The sequence below is a fragment of the Topomyia yanbarensis genome, chromosome 2, assembly GCF_030247195.1.
Source record: "Topomyia yanbarensis strain Yona2022 chromosome 2, ASM3024719v1, whole genome shotgun sequence".
Classification (NCBI taxonomy): domain Eukaryota; kingdom Metazoa; phylum Arthropoda; class Insecta; order Diptera; family Culicidae; genus Topomyia; species Topomyia yanbarensis.
The window spans coordinates 41,829,165-41,847,997 of NC_080671.1; the positions used below are offsets into that span (position 1 = coordinate 41,829,165).

The following is an 18,833-nucleotide window of genomic DNA, read 5'->3' on the forward strand; positions in this document are numbered from 1 at the left end:
ATGGCATTGATTCGTGGGTGGTTCGGATTGGACTAAAGATTTTTTTTCCATTCGCAGGTTCATCGTATCAAGGAGAACTGTGCTCAGCAGGTCGAGTGGATTCAGGGAAGCTACTCAACGCAGTCAAAACACTTACGTGAGATTCGAGATATAGGTACCCATCATATAACCACGTTGAGAGATCAATATTACGATCAGGTGAGTGAGAAATGGATTATGATTCGGAACAAACTAACCCAACGGAGGCATCAGAGTGAGGGAAATCGTCCGTCATTTTGGAGGTGTTTAATCTGTTTGAATAATGTATGACTGCGAAGAGTTTTGTATTTTGTCCTACTTCAACTGCCGCCCAATTTCAATATCAATGGTATCTTTCGAATATTTTTCTATTGAATTTGACTGCAATCGATTTCGTTTGTTATGCAGTTTCAAAGGCTAAACCCGCCAGTTATAGACATTTATTACGACTGAAGAAAACGCAAACGATTTAAAACACATTTATGGTGTTTTCTTTGGTCATCCGGCGGTTAGAAATTCTCCCATAGAATAACTTATTTTTCCTCGTTCTAGCAAGCATCCGAAAAATCGTACTTTCACAACAGTAGGAAAGATACGGTCAGTATAACCGTATTCTATTATCGAGACGCGAAGAACATGCACTGGTCTGGTCTTCATAATGCCTCTATCAAATTGAATAGCTGAGTGTAGAAATTACCTATGTCCACTTTTGCTACATTATTCGCGAAACCAATATAGTATTTGGAGGGCTTCGCATAGCAGTTAGACACTTTAGAAATGCTATTAGTAGTTTTTGCTTAGTTCCCTACGGTTTGCAATTAGATAATATATAAAAATCTGCTAGGTTTCCTTCTAGTTGGTGCCACGTTCACAGTTTTTACGCTACTTCTTCCCCCTGGACACCAATGCGTCGATATCCAAAATATTGTTTTTGGTGACATTTACTCGGCATATTCTTCTTTTAACACGTATTACATTAGAATATTATATAAGACGGGGGGAATTTTGATATTAGTATTAAAGGTATCTTGTATTACCTAAAATAACTTCGGTAATGACTGTACTGTTTCAAGCTGAATTTTCCTCCTAAACCGCCGAATAAAGTTTCTGCACTCAGTTATTCGAATATTAAACGACCATAAGATGAGCCAAAAATTTAGTCTACAGCGTCATTGATTGTCCGATTTTTGAATTATACTTACAGGTACGGCGCGTTCGGGACTATTCCACCGGTCAGCTGAATTGGGTTCGCGAAAATTACGTTTTCCAACGGAACAAGATCCGCAAGTTCAGTGCTCACCAGGCACTACGACTCCGCGAGGGATACAAGTACCAGCAGCAAACACTGAACAAAGTGCTGGAGAATCTGCCCAGCTTCTACTTTGAAAATTGTCGCGGTCGTAATGAGGACGATGAAGAATTTGACGGTAGGTATCGTTGTATGGCGTCATTCGTTGAGAATTTTGAGCTACTTATTAAGTGCCTTCCGGAAAATGTTCGGTGAAGAATGTTTTAAGAACGTGTTGTGATAACAAACAAAACATGCATCACCCGTAAATAATATTCATTGAAAGTTGACTGTTGGCTTTGATTGAACAGTAACCTTTATTATAGTCGATAAACAAACAGATTTCCAAAGCATAGCAACATATTTTGGATGGCACTGAATTTTGTTGTACTGCATTAATGTTATTATTTATGTTGACCATTCACTACCGCCTACCCATTACCCTGCAACCGATCAATAAAACTCCTACCTCATCCAACTTATCCATGTGACATCGAAAATCGATCTACCCCCTATGAACAAATACAGGCAATAATGCAGTAATTGTGAATGAAAGCGCATACCAACGATGGGAGCAAATGACTAAACTGTGACGAAAGCTACTTCCGGCAGTATTTAGATCAACAAAACATACAGATCATCAGACAATAAATCATATGCGATAGCAAATTTACTACCGCTCGACAAACTGATACACCTTCGCACCTTGTAGCAGACAATCCTGAACCAGTTCCAAACGCCTGTAGAAGTAGTATCCTACCACTGAGTAATTAAGTATGATTTCCATATTTTTGTACTTTTTGTGTATGTGTTGTCTACCATAAAATAGCTTTCATTTTGTAGTAAAAAACCTACATCAACATCATTCTAGTAGTCAAAAAGTGAAGCATCTGTGGCATGGCTAGTCTTGCACCATGTAAGAGCTACATGTTGAGTCAACTGCATCCAGTATATTTTCATGGCCTTCATTCTGTTTCTGGAGCTAAATTAATTTACAATGATTTAAACAATAAAAATGTTACTAATCATTTACAAAGCAAAACATAACTGGGACACATATATTAATGGTCTATAACTTCTTTCGAATGACTGTGCAACTGAACAAACTTCCATTGACCATAGGTCCTAATAGAACCGTCCTACACTGTTTTATTACTGTTATATCTCATAACTTATAGTTAAGATCGTACAAAGCTTTTAAATTCAAATAATAAAAAAAACCGGGCGAGTTGTGCTCCTTAATAAAACCAGCACGGCGACCACCCCATCCACAGGAGCCCGGTAGCAAAAGAATTTAAAAAAAGTGCGAGCATCACTCTCATTGCACTTGACCTCGAATCTCGTATCGCTTACCAGGTCTCGCGTGCATTCGTTTTAACAAGGTTTTCCATTCCGACCCGATATCCTGAGGATGTGTTCCATGTAATTCTATCCTTCTAGCCGCTACACTCCCACATAAAGCACTGGTAGCGACTACACAGTTACATGTCGTGAACAGTCGCCATCCAACAGTTGCATACATAACAAATTGCACCAGCAGCAGTGCAATGGCAGGAGGAAAAAAAAGAAATTAACCTTGACCCTGTGGGGGTTTGTTAATGGAAAAGCAACAAATGGAGTTTCTAGCAAGCGCGCACACCGATAAAACAAACTCCCTACCCACCCGGTGGGATCATGATTGGTGTTGAAAAAGCAAATCACGCGGTCAAATTACAATCAAGCAGAGCAAGCAGGAAAATATAAACTAGTGTGCCAGGAAGTCCAGGATCGCGTTTGTTGCCGTGATTTACATCTCATTTGCTGTGAAATAGCTATGTACATGGAAGTTCGACATCGAAACCGGGAAAATGCTATGCAATTTCAGAGTTCAATGCAATAAACATTTCCAAAGGATTGTACTGTGTGCTCCGTATGCTGGGCAGTGTATTTTCCGGTTTTAAACTAAAATTGGATTTCTTTCTGTTTCAAGGAATGGAAAGACAATAAGGGTACATTCGTACATGGAATAGCTATTTTTGGCGCTTACAGTCGTATTCATTCCTCCTAAAACCATTTCTCAGCATCGCATCAGTTGGAATGGATAACGTTCCAGAAATCTGCTTTCCAGAGTAAGCCACATTCTAGGGAACTATTACCCAGAATATAGAGTACAGTGATAACCGGATTTTATCAGCCCCATTAACTTTAAAATGCAAAAACAATATTCATGTAATTAGGCTTCCGATGTCCCCATTGCGATTTATTGGCTGTAACAGTGGCGACCGTAGTTCGTTCTCGTTAAAGGTAGCCGATGGAGAGAGTTATTACGTAATACTCGAATGCGGGCTTGAAGATCCAGGCATTCTAGAATGATAGAGCAATCCGCTCTGGCAGACAGTAAGTCCGTAATGAATAGTTGAAATTTATTTCGCCATGGGGGACGTCGAAGGGCAAAGCGTGTGATCCGACGTTAGACAGCCTCGATTCTGTCAATCCCGTTCTGGTAGTACGAATTCCGAACAGCAGAAAAATATTCTAACGGCGAAAGGACCAACGCATAATAAAGCGAGACAGTATCTAAAGTTTTATGCTATTCGAAAGATGAACTCAAACTGTCTTGATGCCTTGTTCTCAATGTATGAAGTATGTGGTTTGAGCATTAGCGCCGAGTCCAAGATAACTCCAAGGTCCTTAACGTGAAAATGTCTTGAAATGCTCGTGTCGAACAAACGGCAATTGAACTGGATCGGATGACGCGAAAACGTGACGAGTGAGAATTTGCGCAGGATTAGAGCCATTCTGTTCAGATCGCACCACGTACTGAAGCTGTCCAGTTCATTTTGAAGAAATTCGGTATTGGTTGAATTTGCTAGGACGTGGCATTAGTTCCAGCGAAATACAAATGCGCCGACTTCTAGGCTAGGAGGACTTCAACTGGAGACTTTCCGTTCGGAGTGCTGCGACATGATATATGTGTATGCACTGCAGAAATGTGTCGATGGCTTCTTCTAGTTCCTCTCTTCCTGCCTGGATTTTTTTCACTGTGCATTTGAACGTATCAATAAACCTCCGTTGCTTTGAGGATGGTACGGAGCCGTCTTTAGATGCACAATACCATTGTCATTGCAATGCTTTTCGAAAATCTCGCAGAATAGTTAAGTAGCTTTCCAATTCTTCAACCATACCGAACAACGAAAAGGTTCCGAACTATGGTCAGAGTTTTTTTTTTCGGGGGTGATACGCTGTGCAGGTCACTCCGGCCACTTAGAAGCAGCATCGACCAAAATCATGAAGCAGGCCTCGTTCACTGGCCCAGCGTAATCGACGTGTACCCTCTGCCCACAGCCTTTCTGGAATTGTGTAGGATGTGAGCGATGTTTTCGTGTCTGTTTTGGCAACCAAAGCACACTTGCTGTACGACTTGACCATGTTGGTTTGCTGTGTGGTATCCGAGGCGGTGAAATCTCTCGAAGTATTTCAGTAAGGGTTTGACCCACTGGGTTTCTGTTCCCATGTCGTAAGAGGCGACTAACAACCTTTGGACTACTAGGAGGTTGATAACAGTTTATCTTTCTCCGGACAAAACTAGCCGTGTGGCATTCGGCGTGTTAAAGTCTCTCAGGGATCGTCCATAAATGACGTAGCATTATATGGGGAAGGGAGGAGTTTTGTATTTTGTGATGATGTGTGACGACAGGGGGGTGCGGTTACAAGGGGGGGGGGGCAGGGTTACCGTCAAGCTACGTAATTGCCGTGGGGGGGGGGGGGGTATTTAGAGGTTGTGGCGAAATGCTACGATGGGGGAGGGGGGTGTTAAAAATTACTCAAAAAATGCTACGTCATTTATGGATGGTCCCTCAGCCACAAATTGATTCACTGAGTTCCGGCCCCATGTCGTAAGAGGCGACCAAAAACGGGAGTCCTCAATTCGAGATGTTTCTCCGTGCCGACGACTGAATGGCTGGCATGACTAAAATATGCCTGTCGAGTTTCGTGGGTTTTAACCTTGCTGTGATAAGCAAAACAAACGCAAACAGTGAACGTTCAAATGATTACCATGTTCCTAATACCCATTTCGGGGCTTCCTACAGACGATTATTAGCCAACGTGTTTGGTATCGTCTAAATGCTGACAATAAGTGATGAGTATGTTTAGAGTAGCACAAATTAATCTTCATTATAAACGTACAGCCACATTGAATATATCCCGCCTTGTGCAGGAAGTTTTCAAATGGTTGAAACTTATTTGTCGAGAAATATATATCTATATCAGTGTTTCAAAAATCACTCCAATCAGCATGCGTTGAAAAAACCATAGTTTGACAAATCATTAAAATCCATGATTTCATCACTCATGGTTTTTTTTGGCTCCTGAGTAGTGAAAACCGCCAAGGAGTGAAAACAGGTTACTAGATTATAATTGCAGCATACAGTTTAAATGCCCGAGCTCAATTTAGCTTTTCAATTTTTTATCAAGCACAAAAACAAAACAGATCCTTGGTACAATTCATGACGAAAGCTTCTTTTCGATAGACCTCGAAGATCAGCATTTAATGGTTAGCGTACTAGGCTAGGCTTAGGCCATTACAGTAATAAATACTACACCTGTTTTGCATCCTTCCACTATGCATTTGAACTTTTGGATTTCATTACTTCAGCAGAAACATTTTTACACCAGATTTGAGATATGTTTGCCCGTGATTATTGTTAGGAATATATATTTGTTAAAGAAAATTAAATTGAAAACAAATGACTTGCTTCAATATATACGAGGTGCGCCATCTCGATGTATCCTATTTCAACATTGAACAACTCCGCCATTTTCCAGCCGATTTTGACAGATAAAAAAAATTCTGAAGCCATTTTGGGTATAAGTCGATTTACACCAAAAGAACGTGCTGAAATCGTAGCGCTTTACATTGAAAACGATCGTTCAATAGTGAAAACTGCGTGCTCGTCGTAAAAAATATGGCAGGCCCACTTCACCCTTTCCGGCGGAGTAAATTGTCGAATTTGGGGGACACAGAATCCACACGTCATACATCAAACACCACTGCACGACCAGAAAGTAACTGTTTGGGCCGGAGTGTGCTCCAAAACAATCATTGGTCCTTATTTTTAAAGAGGGAGAGACCATCGACAACGCACGCTACCGCTGGATTTTGGCGCACTTTGTCTGTCCACAAATTCAGAAAAAAGGTCTGAAAAACTTCCATTTTCAACAAGACGGGGCATCTTGCCACACCGCAATCAAGTTCTTGCAGAGCAAATTCCCAGGATTCGCTGTCTCAAAAAATGGTGATTTGGAATGGCCTCCTCGTTCTCCGGATTTAACGGTGCCAGACTTTTTCTGTAGGGTTACTTGAAAAGTAAGTGTATTCTAGCAAACCTAAGTACCTTGACGAACTCAAAGCTAATATACGAGCTGAAATTGTTGCGATTATGCCCAAAATACTGTCCAATGTTATGCAAAATGGCCGCAAAAGAGCTGCTTTTTGTGTATCAAATGGGGGTGGTGATTTAATCAACGTTGTTTTCTAAACCTGGCTTCTAATAAATGGCATAAAATATCCTAAAAAGACTTGTTTACTTGTGAAAACGGCTAAAAAATGGCGGAGTTGTTCAATGTTGAAAAAGGATACATCCAGCTGGCGCACCCTGTACCTTCTGCTGGGATAATTGAGAAATTAAACATACAAATTTTGAAGACCTGTTATCAAAGTTTGTAATTAAATTCGATCTATAAGAGGCGACAGAACAAGAATCACAAACCGGAGTGGACAGGAGGAGCCAAAACCAGGAGTGAAAACCTAAGAGTCAAAACCCATTTGGATTGCTTTGATTGATATACTCACTCCCAGAAACGTGCATAACAATGATTCGTTTCCACCGCTCCTTTGGAAACATGCTCCTTGGCGTGAAATGTGTGGTTTATTTGAAACACTGATCTATATAAATTATTTGTGAAAAATATTTCACATCTTCCAGTCCCTTGCTAATAAAAAGTCGTTACAACATAAAAAATGACAAATTGACTCACTCTTAGTCGTTAATAAAAATGGACAAAAGTATAATTAATATTATGTTATAGTGGAAATAAACCGAAGACATGTGTCTTAAGAGGATTAATTGTGAATTTCCACTAAGTCGCTCAAAAAGTGTTGAATTTTGTAAAAAATTATACCAGGCCAAGTTTTTTTGAAGGCATACAAACATATAAACTTAAAAATTGTTGTGAGTAAACCAGAAGCAACTAAACAAGTTCATATTTTGCATAAGGCTTATGAAGCTAATTACCTTTCGATTTAGCGGTGTGACGAAAAAAAGACAATTTTTGTGCCTGTGGGTATTGTCTGGGCATAATCGGAGTGTCTTGATAGTACATAGGGCTCTCACTTCAAATCTAATCAAAGTTTAACAGATTTTTCCCTGAAATTTTCATGAACTGAGGGATAGTCAGAAACGAACGAACCTCGGTCGCATGTTGTGAAAATGGAACACTGTTATATTTCGTCATTTCGAGATTTGGGTTTTATTAAATTGTGGGTTTTATTAAATTGAATAAAATATTTAAAATTATGTCAATGATAAAACTTTGGTATTTTTAGTGCAAAGAAAAAATAAAATAAAACTGTCCAAAATAATTTAAACTGCAGGAAGGATTGAAATGGTTGAAACTTCTTTGTCGAGAAGCTACCTAAGCCCGTCTTCGTAATTTTCAACAAAAATGGTGTCAAGACAAATGCCTCGTGTATACTTGTGGATAGCGCTATTGACGCATGTCTTATATCCGAACTCACAACTCGCGATATTTGTGCTGTCGCAGTCAATACGACTGTTGACAACATAAACAAGAAATACGTCTATTTTTCGGCATATTTGCCACATGATGAACCTTCTGATTATTTAAAAAATGTTGTATTATACTATAGCATAAATGTGTTTCCCCTCATAATCGGCGGTGATGCAAATTCGCATCACATAATAGGGGTAGCATTAGCACGATCTGGTATAGAAGAGGTGTTAGATATAACTCTCTGCTTCGACGGTATTACGCATGAGTTGACAAACTGGCTCGTACCAAACAAGCTTGAACCGTCGTTATTTGATGATAACTACACCGTCTTTGATCATTTAAACGTCTATATGTTTTAGTTGTGGATAGTTATCCACAGCAATAGTGATATCGGACCCGAAAACGAGCTGAAGATCTATCGGCACTCCGTTGATGGCAATTGTTGCAAAACATCAACCTTATTGTACATTTCCAACAGTCACCCTCTTTCTCGAACGTTAATTCTTCTGATTGGGCCGGTTTTTCCCTTAGAAACAGAAATAATAACCTTTTCGGTTTAATTATATGCTACTGGTATTATTCAACACACATACATACACACCGGCACATCAGGATCGATGCCAGTAACATCCTAATTATGGCATACTGGCCATGGCGATCACGAATTTGACGGCGACTTTGGTCTGAGAGGCCCACTATTCTACTCCCTGAGTAACGAAGGAAGATACCGACTAGAAATGGCGAGTGGGTCAACAGCACAGTTTGTCTGAAGTGGTTTGGTGAGGTCAACACCACCAGCAGCAGCCGAAATCATTCAGCAAGAGCAGGAGAAGTAGCAGCAGCAGCAGCAACAACAGCCTGAGCAGAGCGGGATGTGTTACACTCCACAGAAGCCAAAAATAGTGGCAGCGGAGTACTTGGTGGAGGATCACCACAAGTTTGTGGACGCGAGGAACAATGTCCACAAGGACATTAAGGAGATGGTTCTCCGACTCCGAAAGGCATTAGTGTCTGCCATGAAGGAGCATGACACGGCAACGCGGAGGGCTGATGTAGCTGAGTAAGTATTGGCATCGGTTACTATCTTCCTAGCCCCTCCGAAGCAGGGGAAGGAGAGGCAGATAGGAGTGGAGAAGACGCCAGTTTCCGTGACACCAAAGAGGACAAGAACCTCGAAAGGAGACGTAAGACCAGGCGGGGCCAAGAGGCAGACGCTCGAGGACATTGTTGTTACCGAAGGAAAGGAGAGAGCGGGTTGTAGGTCGGAAGAAGAAACACGGAAACAGTAAAAGCAGATAGAAGAGCGAAAAAGGGAGCAGAAGAAGAAAGGAAAATCTTCGGCTTGTCAGAAGACGCCAAAGGAGGAGCCGTGCTCGTCAAAGCCAATGATGCGATGACTTATGCAGCGCTGCTCAAGAACGTCTGAGAGGACCCGGAACTAAGATATTTGGGGGAAAACGTGATAAGAATTAGGCGTACCCAAAAAGGCGAGATGTTCTTCGAATGGAAGAAGGATCCCACGATTAACAGTCGACCTTAAACCCGGTGATGGTGATTGTGTGCAAGGACTTTGATGAAATCACGGAAGATGAGCTGAGAGGTGCACTGAAGCAGCAGTGCACAGTGGTCCAGAATGCAAATTTAGCAAAAATTTTGAGATTTAACTAAAACTAAACAACTTAGCCTTATTAAGTCTTTGGAGAAGTTTTCTTAGTTTATGAGCCCCCTCTTTTGATAAAACAACAGTTGAGGTGGTTCTAATTTTACCAAGATCAAAAAATTAACTTTTTATCATTCTAGCTAGAGCCAAACGACCTTCAGCGAAGTTGTAGAACGACAAATTTTGGAAAAGTTTGCTGAAGACATGTAAGCTCTATCTGTCATACTTTTTATTTTACAATAAATTTAAAGTCGGAGCTTAGGGTGTTTCTTCGAAATACAGTTTTATTCCAACAACTTTTGCTGTATTCATTAAAAACTGAAGTAGTCTTCAGACAACTTTAAGGTTGTTTCAAGGCGAATAATTTGTTTCATGCACTATTTGCGTTGAAAAATTATGAGCACTTTTTAGCCAAAAATGGGGTTGTTTTGAATAACAATATCACTCATTTGGGGCAAATAAAAGATAATTCTTTTTGAACTATAAATAAGGTCATGATTAGAGTTATAATTGAGCAAAAAATGGCGAACACGATATTTTTTTAAATTTCATAAAATTGATTTAAAAAAATCTATTTTTGAAATATTAAGTGCTTATATCTTCTGAACAATAAAAGCTAGAGTTTTGATGTATTAGAAGAAAATGTTCGTCTTCAAAAACTCTGAAAAACATCTTAAGGACAGGTTGTAAAAAAATGAAAACTGAAAAAGTTATATTAAAAATTTGGTTTCTTCTTTGTAATATGTTTTAATTACTTTCACGGTGAACAATATAAAAAATGTAGTTTCGTTTTCATGATAAAATATTGCACATTACAATACTTTTCTATTATTTTAAGTAGTGGGTAGGGTGGTTCTAAATTTTTTAAAATTAGAAATATAACTTTTTAATGGCTCCCCGAGCAGGAGAAAATAACTGGGCAATAACCCGAGCATACTATTTTTTGGTATTCATACCAAAACTTGGTATTAATTGATTATTATACCTCATTGAGGTATTAAGCAGGTATTGAAGAAACAGTTTTCAATGCCTGCTTAATACCTCAATGAGGTATAATACTTTATTTTAGTATTATTTATGTATTCCAGTGATTTTTTCAAATACCAAATCAATACCTTATTGAATACCTTCATAGTGTGAATTTTGTTACTGGAAGGTTGAAAAATGTTTTATTATTATTCCGGTATTATAATAACTCGTTTTATTATCAAATAGTTATTTGTAGAACATATCTGTGTTATTTTTGTTTGGTATTTTACCTCTTATGTAGAGCTCATTAATACCATATTATGGTAAACAGTCGTTGGTATTGATACCTAAATTTAGTATTCCGCAGTTATTTTCTTCTGCTCGGGTCGAGATAGAGTTTCGCTGTCTTCCACAAAATTGAAGATAATGAAATTTTGAAAAACTTTGTCGAAGACACTGAAATTATGTCGTATACTTTTCATTTTACAAGAAATTTACCAAAAAAATTTAGGGTGTTTCTTAAAAAATGGTTTTCTTTGTATAACTTTTGCAGTTTTGATTTTTCATTAAGATCACTTTAGAAATACTTTCAGATATTTTGGAGGAGAACAATTTGTCTTAATATATTGAACCTCTAGCTTCGCTCGTTAGAAAGTTATATATACTAGTACAGAAGCTTGTGTTGCTGTGCAAGCCAGGGAAGCTACCGGGCGATTGGTCCTCATATATACCCATACGTTTGCAGGATATACTCAAAAAACTCCTGGAAAGAATCATTCTTAACTGACCGACGAAATGCACGGAGGGTGAGCGTGGACTGTCCAAGATGCAGTTCAGATTTTGCAGAGGAGTATCGTCAGTGGAGGCGATTCGGACAGTGCTCGAGAGAGCTGAGAAGGTATCCAAACAGAACCGAAGAGGAGATCGATACTGCGATGTGGTCACGAGAGATGTGAAGAATGCATTGAAAAGCGCCAGCTGGGAAGCCCTCGTTGTAGCGTTGGCTCCATTATCGGTCCAACCCTTTGGAACGGGATGTACGATGGGGTCTTAACACTGTGGCTGGCCAGGAAAGTGAAAATCGTGGGTTCCGAGCACGACGTGTCACTAACGGTGATGGGTGAGACTCTTGAAGTAGTGGAGGTTTCGATGACAGAGACAATAGACGCGATCGAGAGCTGGATGAACGGGTTCAAGCTGCAAATAGTTCACCACAAGACGGAGGTGTTGCAAGTCAGCAACTGCAAAGCGGTTTAACGGATACAGATCGACGTGTGAGGGCACGTGTTGCATCGAAGCTTGCACTGAAGCAATTGGGAGTGATAATCGATAACCGGTAGAGCTCAACAACCACTTCCACTATGCCTGCGAAAAGTCGGCGAAGGAAATGGCGAGAATCATGCCAAAAGTTGGCGACCCGAGAAGCAGCACGAGACGTCTGCTATCTATTGTTTCGTCATCCATATGGGGTTCCTGCGTGGATCGTTGCGCTGAGAACCAAACGGAACCGTGAAAAGCTGAACAGTATATTCCGGCAGATGGCCGTACGAGTTGCGAGTGCGTACAGAACAATATCCTCGGAGACAGTATGCGTTATCGCAGGGAGGATCTCTATCTGCATCACCCAGGCGGAGGATATCGAGTGCTACAATCAGAGCAACACCAGAAACGTGAGGAAAACGGTGAGTATCGATTCGATGGCAAGGTGACAGCAGGAATGAGACAGTACAGAAAAAGGAAGGTGGATGTACCGGCTCATCCCAAACCTGTTGTTGTGGGTCAATAGAAAGCACGGAAAGGTCCCGGATAATGTCGTCCACAAAATGGCAAGTGACGTGAACACGTGGAACGCGGTTAACAGAGTGGTGGCGTAGATCATGGCGTGAATGAACAGTGTGTAACGGTATCGGGAAAGTAATTACCGCTGGGAAACTCTCCACCAGAGTAGGCTAGATTCACCGCCGGGGACTATTCGAGTAGACCGCGATAAAGCACCGGGTATGGGTTATCGGGGCGCCAGTGAACCAGACGCCACGCTCCACCCGGGATCGCCGGGCCGACCTCGGCACCGTACCGGTTGAGCCGAGAGAAATATAGCGAAAACCAAGTAGAATCCGATCCGGAAAATTTCTTTCGTCGGGGAACTCTCGGTCTGCATAAGCTAGATTCACCGAGTAGACCACGACGGGACACCGTCAGTCACAGGTCGTTGAGGCATCAGCGAACCGACGTCCTGCTTCACCGGAATCGCCCAACTGACCTCGACACCTGGTTGGTTGGCTCGGTTTCGGTAGAACTTCTCTCGTCGGGGGATTCTCCATCGGGGTAGCTAGATATATCGTCGGGGACTAGACCGAGTAGTTCACGAACAAATAGAGAGCTCAACGAGTAAGTGGTGCTAAATGGTGCGAGAAGGGAGTTGTGGTACTGAATGGCACAAGGGAGCCAAGACTCGGTAAATTAGACAATCTGAAGTTTGCCGCCCAGATTGGCTTCCTAGGGTATGCACTAAGCTAGCTTTCCGATTGCCATGCAGATACTGCCAGCCTGTGTGGATGGTCCAGAACTGGTGGTGTGTCGAGGAGTGGTGCTGTAACCCAACTGAACGAACTAACTGCTAAGTAGTTGGATTAGAGTGTGTGCTATTGGCATAAAAACCCCCTCCCCAAAGTATTACCGTAAGGTAGTACCGGTGAGGAATCCGGCACTGGGCAAGATCAGTAGTTTTAGCGGGTAGGGTGGCAGTCCAAACCTGTTCCCTGAGATGTTGGGTGTTGTACCTTTTTTTCCTGCTTATTCAGGGCTTTTTTAAAACTTTTTTCTATTCACTAAAAAAAAAGCACACGAGTTTCTATATACTCATACCTTGACCAAAAAATTGGTAAATCTTCGCAGTTCACCGTGACCTGTAGTAACCCACTTTCATTGTCTTCACTGTTGGTGAAAGCTTTCTCCCATAAAACTAACCATACCCTGTTTCGCATCGATTATGTAAGCCCATTTTGTCTCCTGGTATGGGTACACCATTTTGTTCGTCTAACAAATTCCGCTCTTTACAATCTAAATATTCAACCGTCCCCCCTTCCTTTCGTTTTAGGTTTCGAAGTCTATCTGAAGGCCAAAATAGAGAAACTCTCACAGCTTGATGCGGCCGCTGCTGCAGCTGCCATCGCCAACGCATCGCTCGCATCCAAACACGGCTTGCCCCTTGGACCAGGCAACCTGAAGTATTTGGAAAACTTTTCCTCGAAGAGTGTAGATGAGAGCAAAGCGTCGGTGTACTTCACTCCAAACGATGGACATCTCAGTCCGGAGCCGTCGCTGCAGCTGCAATTGTCGCCAATTCATATCAACTATATCAACGATGGAACAATGGGAGAGGGAAGTGGTGCCGGGGCTCTAGGCACCGGAGATACTCCGAGATCGTTTAAATCGGTCGTTGGTGGATCGGGAATCGGCGAAGGAAGCGGGATGGCTGTGCGTTCTATTTTAAAACCATCGGCCAAATTTTTGTACGATAAGAATGTTAAAAAATATCGAAAATGTTATCAGCCGAACCGGCTGAGTGGGGGTTACGCTGGGGATGACATGCTTGAGACTGTGAAGTATGATTGTTACAATAATGGCTTGGTTGGTTGTGGTGTTGATTCATGTGAGGATGAGGGTAACTTTAGTATGAGACAGAGTAGAAACCATAAGCGAAAGAGAAGAGCAAAGGGGATTCCGGCGGGAGGGACACAACTTTGTGAGTACGAAACGCTCTTGATGAAAAATCTCACCACTGATCCGAAGGAAGCACATTATAAGATTATACATGTGAATAAGCTAGGCGGTGGGGGTGGAGGTGTTTGTGGATTGGGAAGTGGATGGACGGCTGGTCGAGCAGCAACCAGAAGAAAACCACAAGTGAACAATGATTACTGCTACTCGTTGGAGGACATGATTCAAGACAGTAATGAGAAAATTCGCAAGCTAATATACGATTCTAAAATAGACATTATGAACGAGATGATAACAGGGAATAGTAGTAGGGATAAAGTTAGTAGTAATAGTACGAGCTACAAGAGCAACTTGAATTTTGAAGACATTGAACCGGAACGACCTTCAGATAGGATGATTCAAAATGTATCTTCGGCGGCTGTGACAGAAGCGATCCCCAGTAGTAGCAATAGCAGCAGCGGTAGTAATTACAACTGCCAGGGGAACAATAGGGACTCACCTTCGACGGCGCAAAACCTCAACTATCATCAGCCTTTGAAAAAAATACACAAGCTTCATTTTGATTCCAGTACAAACCGTATTCAGCAGAGCACCAGCCTACCGGAGATCTACTGTGGATGCTCTTCTTCCAGTTCCAGCTCAATGTTGATGCATAGTTCCGCCGGCAATCCACACACAATGGCCTCGAACAAATCCTCCAATCAGTCGATTGTTCAGCAGCATGCAATTTCCCCAGCCTGCAACGTGATACAACATGCCCCGCCACTTCCCAAATCGCTGCCCAGCAATTCCTACCTTCAGCCAAAAGTGCACGGTAAACATGTGATCCTGGCGGTGGAGGATGGTCGCAATGGAGAAGACCCTTCCGTACCATTACCACCTATGCCGGAATATAATGGAACTACCAGTACCGCAAAGTAGTTCATGGTCCCCGTTAAACGTCAGCGGAAAAGAATAATAAATATAGCCAATGTTATTGGCGGAGCAACATTCTAGCTCACGATTTTTTTCGTACCTACTCGGATGGTATTCAATATCAAGTAAAAGCTGCTCGATTTCATAATATATGATTCAATTAGTTATTTTGTACATATAATGATTTTCTACGCAATTTGCTTTCTTTGAATATTGCTATTAACAACATTTCTTATACGTATAAATGGGGTTTTGTCGAACAGTAAATAATTTTGATAAATAGTCGTCATTATAACGTTGGTATGTGCAGAATCCTACGGTAGTTATTATCTTTTATTCGATGAAGGTTCCCTTTATCAAATTTTTGTTCGTTCGATTAAAATTTATACGAATTGCTAGTAGATGAACGAAAGACATTTTAATATATTACTACACAAAGTAATTGGAGTTCTTAACTAGATGCTAGATTTATATACTAAATCATACCAACCGACACAGATGTCATGAAACATTGCTGCAAATTAGTGAAAGTAATAACAATGTTACACACATAACAAAAGATAAGTCAACAATGTTGTGTTTGAGATTCACGAAACAAACGGAAAAGCAGAAAGAGTTAGAACAAAACTGTAGAAATTTCAATTACAGAAACTTTTAAGTGGCTGATGATACGAAAAAACTCAACCATACAGAGCAGTCATCTGATAATACAGAAAATAATTATGATTATACAACTAATACAAAACGAAGAGCGAAATGAGCAAAAAAATACAATAAATAAAATAAAGTTCATTGGACAAGAGAGTAGAAGACAGAGAAAATATATCAAATTTAACTATCTAAATAACCAAATCGTTGCGATTATTTCTTGTGGAACACGGAAAGAACAAGCATACCATATTATCTTCATCGGGTTGCAATAGTTATGTAAGGTATGCAAACTAGGCTGGATCCATGTCAGTCTTGGATCGAATACATTTGGAGCAACATCAGATGTTGCTTCAAGCTGTTCTCAACCTCTATTCGGCAGTTTTCACGGCGCCACCCGCGTTACGGCTTGGTAAAGCCAAATTGGTGTCGTTTCGGTGGCCAATTAAGGTTGTCTGACGTATGCATTAAAATCGCCAGACAGCCTTTGTTGGTTATAAGATTAGGGAATATGAGACGTTCGACTGACGGTGTCAAAATGCCAGTAAAGATGAGCAGCGGTAAGCTGCACTTTTGTAGGTATCGATTTTTAAAAGAGGGAATGAGACACTTACTACTACTGAAATGAAATATTTAAGTAGCACTAACACATCTATTATAATTCCAGGTTTAACAGTTCAGGGACTGTATGGGGTGGCACTGGGCCTTCGACTAGCATGGTTCGTCTTCATGGCTGGTTAATAGACATGTGCTCCTACTTATATCAATTCGCTTGGGTAGGGGGACATGTGGATCCTGATGGTTGTCGACTCTTTTGACCTTGAGCATGGATTAGTTCTTCCAGCACCTGATTCAACTCATGGTTCATTCGCCTGCGCCACGTTCCGTCTTCCATCTGCACGCCACCATAAATGGTACGCAACACCTTTCGTTCGAAAACTCCAAGGGCGCGTGGGTCCTCCACGAGCATAGTCCAGGTCTCGTGGCCGTAGAGGACCACCGGTCTAATCAGCGTCTTGTAGATAATCAACTTCGTGCCCATAGAACAGTTCAACCAGATGATCGACAGGCTCTCGTCCGAGCTAGTGGGCCGGAAACACCGGTAGTCATAGCGGGAGACTTTAACGCTTGGGCAGTAGAGTGGGGCAGCCGCTGTACAAATAGCAGGGGCCAAGCGCTACTGGAGGCGCTTGCGAAACTCGACGCTGTGTTAGCCAATAATGGCTCACAACACATTCCGTAGAAACGGGGTGGAGGCATGGGTTGACGTAACATTTGCCAGCCCGGGTCTGGTTCCAGGCATGGAATGGAGGGTAGACGAGGGCTACACCCATAGCGATCATTTAGCAATTCGCTTTAGGATCCCTGTCAGGTACGCGGGTGGAAGTCCAATCACTTCGACATCGAAGCTTTCACCGCGGCCCTGCGACTGGAGGCGAACACCGACAGTCTGTTCGCTGGATGCGCTGGTAACCGTTCTATCACGCGCGTGCGACGCCACTATGCCGAGGAAAACCCTGCCAAGAAACGGCAGATGTCCGGTATACTGGTGGAGTGCCGAGATTGCAGCTCTACGATCAGCCTGCCTCAGAGCTAGACGTAGGATACAAAGAGTCCAAGACCAAAGGGGGCTCTCCACCCCCAGAACGGTCTCCGGACCAGTTGATGACAATTATCGAAGTACTCTTCCCGTTTCGAGCCACAAGCCCCTGGCCACCTGCACCACGAGACAGTGTGGGCGCGGCCGAAATGGTAGCTCCGATGACGAATGAAGAACTACTCGCAGTGGCTAATTCCCTGCAGCGCTCGAGCTAGTGTTTCACCTCCGTATTTTAATAGCTCGCTGGGTAGTTGATCTACACCGGCAGCTTTGTTGTTTTTCAGCCGACCGATCTCCTCCTTGACTTCTTGGAGGTCAGGGGCCGGCAGCCTATCGTCTTCCGCGTATGCTCCAACATCCATTGCCATACCGCCTTCGCCCTCTGCTGCTTCACCGTTGAGATGCTCGTCATAGTACTGCTTCCACCTCTCAATCACCTCACACTCGTTCGTAAGAAGGTTGCCGTCTAAGTCCTGCAAATATCGGCTTGCGGAACGTAGCCTTTGCGCAAACTGGTCAGCTTCTCGTAGAACTTCCGTGTGTCGTTTACGCGGTACAGTTGTTCCATCGCTTCGCGACCTCGTACCTCCTGTTGGGGCTTCTTTCTCCGGAGGACCGAGGTTTGCCTGTTCCGTGCTTGTTTGTATCGCTCCACATTCTTGTCCGTGCTGCATTCTTCTCCTCTATTAACTGCTTACATCCGTCATCGAACCAGTCGTTTCCTCGATTCGGAATCGCTGTACCTAGTGCTGCTATAGCAGTACTTCCTATGGCGAAACGGATCTCCATCCGGCCGTCTTCAAGAGTAGCTGTTTTTCCGTGGGTAGTGCTGCTTCCAGCCGCTGTGCGTAGTCTTGGGCAACCCCGGCGTCCCGAAATTGCGCGATGTTGGGCCTTGGCGTCCGACTACGAGTGTTGTACACCGTCGAGAGTTTTGAGCACATGCATATGCAACTAGGTAATGGTCCGAATCTATATTCGCACTGCGGTAGGTACGAACGTTGATGATATCAGAGAAGAAGCGCCTGTCGATTAGAACGTGATCGATTTGGTTTTCATTTCGTTGGTCAGGTGATCTCCAGTTGACTTTGTGGATAACTTTGCGGGGGAAGAAGATACTTCGGACTACCATGCCACGGGAGGCTGCGAAGTTCACGCATCGTTGGCCGTTGTCATTCGATACGGTATGCAAGTTGTTTGGCCCGATCACCGGTCTGAACATTACCTCCCGTCCTATCTGA

The 18,833-nt window shown here is 42.4% G+C and overlaps 1 protein-coding gene across 6 annotated transcripts in view; it reads left to right on the forward strand.

Moving 5' to 3' along the window:
- Nucleotides 1-16,196, forward strand: part of LOC131683438 (uncharacterized) — a 147,565-nt gene extending 131,369 nt beyond the window's left edge. For 5 of the 6 annotated variants that reach the window (XM_058965422.1, XM_058965423.1, XM_058965426.1 and 2 more), the window contains 4 exons: nucleotides 58-198; nucleotides 571-615; nucleotides 1,223-1,445; nucleotides 13,807-16,196. In XM_058965422.1, coding sequence (XP_058821405.1) covers nucleotides 58-198; nucleotides 571-615; nucleotides 1,223-1,445; nucleotides 13,807-15,350 — 1,953 coding nt within the window. In that variant the 3' untranslated portion in view covers nucleotides 15,351-16,196. The remainder of the gene's footprint in view (nucleotides 1-57; nucleotides 199-570; nucleotides 616-1,222; nucleotides 1,446-13,806) is intronic. The other variant, XM_058965428.1, reaches the window with a different exon arrangement.
- Nucleotides 16,197-18,833: the final 2,637 nt, after the last annotated feature.